Here is a 10,386-nt window from a genome sequence, read left to right on the forward strand (position 1 = left end):
CATACTAGAAATGATCCTACTCCTCAAATTGATAAATCAAGAACACGGGAATTTTTCAACAGGGCATTACAGGGTGATCTGAAAATTTGCAGTGGTGGAATTGTTCTCTATTTTCTTGAAAACCACTATCTCCACATTAAAATGGGGCTCTATGAGGGTACATAAAACCATGCCAAACACATGACTCTCAAGCTCTTATTGTTTTTTTCTCATGAAAAAAATACTCTCTCTTCATATTTTTGAGAACTCTTAGTTGACCATAAATTGGACAAGAGGCACACACACAAATGTCACAACCTAAGGATCCAACCATTGCTGAATTATATAAAGCGTTTTAAATATGATATCTCATTTTTCTCTTCTTCTCAAATCTTTAGGGAGCACAACACTACAACAAACACCCTCTCTAAAGAGGGTATTCCAATGGATTGTGGTACATGGATGATCAAAAAGTATCACAATGGTGAGGCTCATGGGTTCTATCAGTGCTCTTTTTATTGAGGATTAAATATTTGATTAGAAGGAACTACACAACACTTTTCATTTTTTTTATCTAGTACCTCTTCATCTAGAACATGATTAAATGAATTTCTTACATAATCCTTCTTATCTATTTTAGAAGGAATTGCACTTTCGGTTTTTGTTTTATCCGATACCTTTTCATCTACAACATGATTAAAATGGGTTGCCTACATAATCCTTCTTATCTATTTTTTATGATTTATATCATATATAGACTATGTGAGGACTTTATTACAACACTCCTCATAGATGAACTCTACAGTTTTGACTTTATTACAACACTCCTCATAGATGAACTCTAGTTTTTGTGTAAAAAAACTTTATATGACAACATAAACAACAATTTTTACTATCACATGAATACACACATGCCATGTATAATTTTTAAATCTTCATCATTGTGTTCATATTGCATGGCTTTTTTATTATGTTCTCTAAATTTTTTAAGGGTTTTTTAATATTTTTTAAACCAACTCTTCATAGCTTAAACTACTTAGAAAGTTTTATGACTTTCTATAATTTCTTTCAACATCTTTATTTGGGTTTTATTTTTTTCATCATTACACTCACAGTTACTCTTTTAATTTAAGTTCTTATTTAAAGTCTTCCCGTGCACTCTAAAGTCATATATAGAAAATTTTAGGAACTAATATTTACAAGTGGGTAGGTTAATTTTCTACACTTTTTCATATAAAAAATTGACCACTTTTCATTTTTTAAATGATTCACCCAAATTTTATAAAAAAAAATTTATTTTAAAACTCACTAAACTGTAAAAAAACTATATAGCATGAATAGAAATTTAAATATTAGAAATATTATTTAATATTTTATGATTTGTATGTCAACTACTAATATATTATATTCAAACTTATTTCATAAATTTTATATTTTATTTTAAACACAACTCATTTTTATATAAAAAAAATTATATAAAAAGAAATTTTTATAATTTAATAGTAAGGAAATGTGTAATTCACTGTATATTTAATATTAAAAAAAACAAAATAATATAAGAAAATATAAAGATAATTTGCAAAAATAAATATATTTTCTGTCATGTTGTTTTTATTGAAAAGTCTCAAAATATATAAATAAAAAATGTATATCTTATCGAAGACGTTTGTTCGCTTACAAATTAAAAATGACTTGTAAATATTATAATCATTATTTATTTATTTATTTTTAAGTACAAATATTTATTGAAGACGTCTGTTTGATTATAAATTAACAATTAGTTGTAAATATTATAAATATTATTTATTTATTTTGAAGTACAAATATCTTTGATAATTTATGATTTTTTTTGGATTGATAAGAAGACAATTTTAATTCATAAAACTTGCAATCAATACATTATTCTGTTTGGGAAAACCAAGTCATGTATCACAAACCATTGGTGATAAATAAAGAATAGATTACCACTCCCTCAGAGATACGCTGAACCGTAAAACCTACTTTTTTATGTAACAGAAAACCCTTAACCAATTACAATAATTTATAACTTTATTTCAAAATCACTCACAAAAACATTTATGTATTTAATTTATTAAAAATTGAATTAGATCCAGGTCAACAAACGACATGGAATCGTTGTATATACAGCATCTTAGGGCAGATTGGGATAGATGTATCTTACCATTTTCAACTGACCTTAATGTGACGGGGCATCTTGAAATTCAATGTAAGGAAGGGCGATATTCCTCATCCCTAGAACTTCCCTCGATTCAGATTGTTGGCATAAAGCGTTCCAACCACTGCCTCAAAGACATCTATTTAACTCTATACATCCGACTATTCGTGAAAATTTTCAACTGTGAGCTAAAACAAAAATATGTAATTTCCTGGTCAATGTACATTTACTTGTTGTTTATTGCTGTTTAGAATCTTTTTTGAAAATGGGGTTTGGGTGTTTTGATGTATGAGTGAAACCTTGCAATCATTAAAGATCTACAGTCAATTTGGATTACAACCAAACATGAGACCACACTGCTAGTATACAGCGCAACTAATAAACTTCAATTTAGTGACCACACACAATTCCACCAAACAGAACAAAAATTAACTTACCAATTGGAAAAAGATTATCGATCATAAGCATGAATAATTTCACACCTTTTTGAAACCTAACTCAAGACAATTGAAGTAACAAACAAGGCCCAAGCTTATTATTTATTGAGAAGATAGATAGTTTAGGTACTTTCATTGACACCAAGTCATTGCTTGCTGCTAATCATATATTTAGCAGTATAAGTCGGGGTTGGAGATGAGATACTGCTCGATCTTCCTGAACATGGCGTCGTCCATTTTCTTGATCTCATCTACTCTGGCTTCACCATCCGGAGCACCAGGGAGGGTTTCGTAGTTGCAGATCCATGTAAGCACACATCCACCTTCTTCCCTGCGAAGGAACTTGAGCTCAAAGTTCAATGCACTCAGTTTCTTCCCCAGCGATCCCCCTTCGATCGCTGCATACTTATGCACCATCTTCTCCTCGTCGATTACATCCAAACGCTCCTTGATGTAGCTGAAATCCTTGTTAGCTGTGACATCAAAACAAAAGCCATTGTAAGTACCATTTCTTTGGAAATTATATTCAAGCCTATCTGCTACATCAAAATAATTCTCATCATAAGGCCGAGTAAAAATAATTAGAAGAGGAAGTATAATTATCTTATTATGATTATTTCAATTTAACAGATGATTCAATGGGCGTAATACCAGAGGTGAAGTTGAGCTGCCTGACAGTACCCACGCCTCCATCTCCTTGAAGCACGGTGACAGAAGATATGTGAAATTCGTGTAAGGCTTTTGGGTAGAGGTTGTGCCCGTCTTTAACCATGGCATTCCACAATCTCTTTGTCTCCACCTGTGACACATATTCGGTTGTTACCGTCCCTGCCACCATTTTCCTCTCTTTTCCTGTAAGTATATGTATGCTTATCTTTTCAACTGTTCCAGTGGAAGCTAGTCTGCTGTGCACTGGAAATCAAAGAGGAAAATGGGATATTTATAGCTACGATTTACTTAATTTGCAGATAGATGATGTTTTTTTCTTTTTTTTTCTCCTAATGATTGAGTTGTTTATTCATACCAGTTTTTTTTTTTTTTAAATTCCAACCACATGTCCCAACAAAATTTATGCCCATTATTTTTTACAAAAAAGAGATGGGTTAAAAGGTAAACTAAATCATGGTAAGAGGAGTCACGTTCACGTAAATGGGGTGAAATTGACTGGCAGTTCTCTTTCCAAAGATAATCTAAATATCTAAACCGGTGGTACCTCCGATGTCAATGCTCGTTTTCTTAATTTTTGGCGTGTCTGGCCTGGCCCGCCAGTGTTGAATCCCGTGCCCAGCTCCCTCGGCTTTTAGAAAATTTTACTGACGACAATCTCCAAGTCTCTTTCGTTTCTTAAAGAAACCGGAGACTAATTCAACCAATCCACGTTGTGATAGCTGCTTTTCGTTTTTTATTATAATTAGCCCGCTAGATATATTATTTAAGATGATAATTACATAAGACAGCCGATGATGAAACACTATGAAAATGGAAAAATCATTCAATCAATTTACTTCAGCCTTATGAAGTAGTCAAATCTGCCGGCTGACAAATGTGCCCCGCCCCATGAGATATAGACTCTGACCTATTATTGAGATTGGGCATATGATTCTAGAAGAATGCAAAAATAAAGTCAACAGTCGCGTGGATTAGACTAATGGACCCGAATTATAAGAGATATCATTTTAAAAAAACATTTTATTAATTTTAGTACATTTATCCTATAAAAACGTATAAAACAAAAGGTGATATATGATTGTTTTTTTAACTAAATAATATATAATAATAATGTATTAAATGTTATATCAATTGAAATATATGTTACATTGGGCATATAATTCTAGAAGAATGCAAAAATAAAGTCAACAGTCGCGTGGATTAGACTAATGGACCCGAATTATAAGAGATATCATTTAAAAAAAAAACATTTTATTAATTTTAATACATTTATCCTATAAAAACGTATATAATAAAAGGTGATATATGATTCATTTTTTAATTAAATAATATATAATAATAATGTATTAAATGTTATATCAATTGAAATATATGTTAGATTAAATATGATATAAGTTGGAATATATATATATTCCAAAATCAGTAACTTAGACGATCATAGACTTTCTAAGCTAGCTTTAAATTCTAGCCAAAACCACCTAAGGCTCAATCGAGGGTGGCATAAAGACACAAGGGCCTGGTTAAACTATTGGGAGATCAACGAAAATGATGCATTGCAAAACATAAATAACATTAAAGATATTGTTACTTCTAAGTTCAAAGAAAAAATGTGGTGTGAGAAAGACTTAGCGGCTAAAAGAAAATTAAGTTATTATAAGAGGGTCATCAACCCCACCCTAGAAGATCAAAAGTATCTCTCTATTTTAACTAGCTCAAAGAAGAAAATTAATATAGCAAAGATTAGAATGAATTCTCATGAGCTCCATAGTGAAACAGGTCGTTGGGCAGTTCCTAAAACGCCATGGACGGAAAGGATCTGCCATATATGTGAGAATAGGAACATCGAGGATGAAAACCACTTCCTCTTAGAGTGCCCCGCGTATAACCACATTAGATCTCAGTTTCACAATCTTTGTTACAATATTGACCTTCCTAGTCTTTTACAATGTCAAAATTATAGTGAGCTCAGGAGGCTTCTCTCCAAGCTTTTTGAGCATAGGAATAAAATCTTAAATCAAAATAGATAATTTGTTTATTTAGGTCCGATAGACCATTATTTGGTCTCAGTGGACGTTAACCATCATCATCATCATCATCATATATCTTAATTTATATCATATTTAATATATTATTATTGTATGTTTATTGTTTTAAAAATAAGGTATTATATATCTCATTGATTTTAGTGGATATTGATAAACATTATCATCAATATATTATTATTTCATGTATATCCCTTATAAAATAAATGTTAATATAGTCATAAAATTTAAAGGTTGGTAAACATTGACAAACATCAAAATACTTTCATGAAATATTTCACATTGCCAAGATGCAAAATCAAAATAATTAACTAAATTAAAATTTTATTACTATTATTGTCTAGGGGTGGTAGCACAATGGCAAAAAGGAAGTTCGCAAACCCTTGCAAATCCAAATGATTAGATTATTATTAAATTAAATGATTGGTAAAAGTCTATAAGCATCAATCCATAATGAGCATCAAAACACTTTCATGATATGTGTTTCCTTTCTAAAGATAAAAAAATTCATAAATCTAACTAAATTATAACCTTATTTTTCATTATTAATATTATTATTGTTAATTATAAAAATAATTAATATATAATTTATAGTATACTTAGAATTAACAATAGAACATTGGTAGATTGAGCTTGTTGTATGGATTGGGTTGTTGAAATAGATTTTGAACAAAGAAAGTCTTAGTTTGGAATCTGTTGGATCTCATAAGCACTATATTAGTGTGTTATATCTTGGTTTAAATGTGCAATCTACAGATATTTTTGTGTCTATTTTTATATGCTATGTCTACTCCTCAAATCTCTAATTTGGTATCATAGTTGGTAGTAGCTCCACTCCTTCACAAGAAGGCCAGGAAAATATGAGAGAGCCTTCAGTTTTACTGTTCTGTAAATAGATTGGTATAGAGCGTGTGAGATTATACTAATTTAGTGTGTGAAATTTTTGTGTGTGAGCCTATCTGTTTCTGTGTGGATCTCGAGTCCAAATTTGTTCTTTGTGGAGGTTTTTGATGATCCCCGAGATATGAAATCTGACAAATCTCTTATGCAAAACATTGTTTATTTTGTGTTGTCTTTGGTATTTTGAATCTTTATTGTTATTTTGTTATGGATCAGGTGGATTATGACAATGAAACTCATGCAAAGGACAAAACACAAAAATTGAAACTTTAAGTAAATATATCAAAGCTATGTTCCCAACCCATATTTGCCAAAAGATTGAGATTTATATGTTCGAAAATAACTCAATGTGCCAAAAATGGTAGCTACATTGGGATTGCAGGGGCACCTAGGAAAATCATGATTCTCTCAAAGATATTCAGTTCTAGTTCTTCTTATGGAAGGGAGGACGACAATGATTATAGAGAGTTGTGAGCCCTGGTATTGCACCAAGAGTGCCACAACTTTCAAACGCTCTTCAACTTTAGTTATGAACCCGAGGTTCATGCAAACTTCGAGGTGACAGTAGAATTCATCTACTGTGTCAAATTTGAGGGGTCAAACTACTCCTAAACTAAGCTATGTTATCATTACAGGTCAAAACAAGGTCAAACAGGTTACTATAGGTGTGCTACTGGATGTTGCTATAGGATTCCTATAATGTTATAGGAAGTCCTGAAATGCTATAGGAGTTGGACGAGAGGGTTTGGAGGGTAAGGATGATGGGATGAAGTGATGGCAAGCTGAATGAAGGTTGTGGGGAATGTAGGGAAGGTGACCAACATCCCTAGCCAAGCTAGGCACTTCACAAAGGCTGGATTTGGGCTAAAAGGGTTGCTGATGGTGACCAAAAAAAATAGATCAAGAACATGGGTTGGCATTCATCAGAAGAGAGTGGAGAATTCCTAGGTGGTGTTGGTTGAAAAGATTCCATTCTTGCAGATCCAACATCCCTACAACATCACATGCACCTGTTCCTCTTTTCATTTGAAAAATATTACAGTTAATGGTGGAAAATATGAATTGAATTTGGAAACTATCTAACTAATGCTAAGGACTTGATCTATGCAATTAACTACTTCCTAAGCTACAAAAATCACATGTGAAGCAAGATACCAAATGTAAAAGCTTCTAAGCAATCATAGACAAGAAATCACACACTATTTTTGAGATGTGATGGTGGAGTCCTCTAATCATGCTCCCATTTGAGACATGAGATAGGGATCACAGTCACAGGTCCGTTTTGAGGAATTATACTATATTGAACTGCAACAACTAATCAATATTCTAGGCTAAAAGAAATATAAATAAACTCTACTAAACTACAACAACTAATCAACATTCTAGGCTAAGAGAAATAGAAATAAACAAGAGGGACCGGGGCTACTAGGGTTGGGTCCAAACCTAAGAGCTTTAGCCCTTTGAACTAACTCAGTGATGGATCAAGATAAAAATTCTCATTATGATTCCAAAAATTTCAAATACATCATCAAAATAGCAACCGCAAGTGCTTTAGCTCAATGGCCTCTTAGCTACAATAAAACTTTGAATCCTAATGAGTTCCTTAGCATGTTTATTTGTACAGAAAGGTAGCTACCAAAAACTCCCTATAAAATAAGGATGTTTGTCTCCCTAACTCGAGAATAGGTGGATCTATATCTTCCTTGACTTGCACTGACTCAACTGCTAATGACCTCGGCATGCTTGGCTACCAATGACCTTGAGTTGATGAGAGATAAATTGGTGATGTTTTGTTGATTTGAGGAGTTAAGGATGTGGATAAGCTCCTAGAATCTCTCCTTGTTGTTTACTTCGAGCTCCTGCACTCAAATTATCTCAAAATTGCTCAAATTCCTATATTTGACATGCATTATGCCACATGACATAGCAACACATCTTTTACCCCTTACAATAAACATAGATATAACAAAATTTGTAGATAAATGTGGGAAAAAGATAATTTAATAGGCTTGAGGATACCATTGTGACCCTTATGATACACCAATGGATGGGCGTCATCATCAACCCCCTACTAAACTCTTGCTCATCCTCTGAGCAACTCAATCATCTATGTCCATGTCCTTGATGGCCTTGGTGGCCTCTCTGACATCCCAAGGTTCTGCAGATAGTGTGCCCTTCAAAGGATAGAAGCCTGCACCCTTCTCTATGTCTGTCCACTACTTACTTTCCTATTATTCATTCCTTCCTTCTTGTAAACCCAACAAAAAACGTCGAATAAGATTGAGTCCAATACAATTGACCTTTAATATTTGATGACAACTTTTTACAGGGGTGTTCCTTCCAATTCATTCGTCAACCTTTGAGGAGAGTGATACTCCCTGATTTGGAGACTGTGTGGCAAAGCATTCCATCTTCTATGACATGCTTGTTGGCTCTCTGTCCCTAACATCATGAGAGTGTCCTCAAAATGGGAGATGACCGGCTCTTGAGTGGCAAGGTATCTAGGTGCTAGTTTAGCATCATTGGACACAATGTTGTGAGTACTGATTACAAAAATGGGACTTATCTACTCCGCCCTAATATAGAGGGGTTCTTTTTCTTCCTTTTTCATTACTTTATTCAACTCCTTAGCTTTGGCCTTCTCACGAGTCATCCTAGATGGAAGGGTCATCAATTGTAGGTCTCCCAACTTTGCTTCAAGATCCCAAACATTCATATCAGTTAAGATGAGCTTTTGCAGGTAGAACTCAACTAATTTGGCTTTGTCTTCTATGCTACGTTGGTCACACAAATCAATGAACTACTTGTAATCCTGAAATGGCATGGATCCATGTTGTGCTAATGTCTTGATTTGGAAATTCATCCATTATTCTTTGAGGAAGAGTGCATCAGACTTAGATGGCAATCTGCACTGTTGTGCCTCCATGGAGAGGCTTGCCATTGTGGCCAATTGGATTATTGACGTACTTGTATGATCAATAATACTTACACACTCAGCTCATTGAGGTTCCCGCAAGAGAATATGTCAAGTAACTAAACCACTCTATAGACATACCACCATCTATCAAGTATTTCACTTTCATCTATCCCTCAATTTCTAAGAAGGAAGTCTAGATATTAAGTGTATTTAAAAGTTGACTATACAACTTGACCTATCTAACACACAAGGATCTCATACTATAACCAATAGTCGTTGCTCAGGGGTTTCAAAGCACCAAGAACAACAAACTGTAAGAATATGTAAACACAATCAAACTAGTGATGTGTTCAAGGGTTTTCGAGTGCTAATAACCACTAATTTGAAATATGAAACATTGTTCAATAACTGGTTTTCCACTATACAAAATAAATATATCACGTGTGACTAAGTATGATGAAATCCACACACATAGCATTTAATTTTTTGATACATTTCATGTGGTAAAACATAGGAGAAATTGGAGCCAGTTCCATGCATTAAGTGTTGGGTGTGGAGCCTGATTATCTTCTATATTCAAAGGTATCGCCACATTGGACCCCAGTTCGAACCGTAAAATATTCCCTGCAGGGGGGTCCAGGGGGGCGGCTGTGACCTTTGGGAGCATGATATGGGCACGTTATACAGTGATAGCCAAAGTGCCATTCATCTTGCAAAGAACTCAGCATTTCATTCCAGGACTAAACACATACAACTCAAGTACCATTTCATACGATCAGTGTTGGAAGATGGAGAGTTGAAGCTGGAAAAGATACACACTAGCCAGAATCCTGCAGATATGCTAACAAAAGTTGTAACCAGAGAGAAACTGAGAATATGCTCAGTTTCAATTGGTCTTCAAGGATGACAATGAAGATGAGAAATAGCCAGGTCCAAAGAGGAGTCATTTTCCAGCAAATGGAGCAGTGGTGGAGTTGCTACAATCAGTCTCCAAGTGGGAGATTGTTGGGTGTGGAGCCTGATTATCTTCTATATTCAAAGGTATCGCCACATTGGACCCCAGTTCGAAATGGGGGCATCAACGCCGCCCGTAAAAATATTCGCTGTAGGGGAGGTCCGGGGGGGCGGCTACGACCTTTGGGAGCCCCCCCTGGCGGGGGGTTTCGGAGGCAGCGCCCCCGAAGCTAAAAACAGCTGTAAATTTGCCTTGTAAAAGTATAGTAATTTCTAGTCAATTTGGGCCGTTCATTAGGCGAATGATCTGAC

At 34.2% G+C, this 10,386-nt stretch overlaps 1 protein-coding gene across 1 annotated transcript; it reads right to left on the bottom strand.

Moving 5' to 3' along the window:
• Positions 1-2,662: 2,662 nt before the first annotated feature.
• On the bottom strand, positions 2,663-3,526 carry LOC149225893 (pathogenesis-related protein 1-like). The gene is made up of 2 exons (XM_089375171.1): positions 3,244-3,526; positions 2,663-3,065 (listed from the first exon to the last, which is right to left on the bottom strand). Exons 1-2 carry the CDS (start codon positions 3,428-3,430, stop codon positions 2,764-2,766), a joined length of 489 nt encoding a protein of 162 aa, XP_089231297.1. The 5' UTR covers positions 3,431-3,526; the 3' UTR covers positions 2,663-2,763.
• Positions 3,527-10,386: the final 6,860 nt, after the last annotated feature.

Source organism: Pinus tabuliformis, chromosome J (genome assembly GCF_031772625.1).
Source record: "Pinus tabuliformis cultivar Carrire ecotype Pingquan chromosome J, CPIR1, whole genome shotgun sequence".
NCBI classification, from domain to species: domain Eukaryota; kingdom Viridiplantae; phylum Streptophyta; class Pinopsida; order Pinales; family Pinaceae; genus Pinus; species Pinus tabuliformis.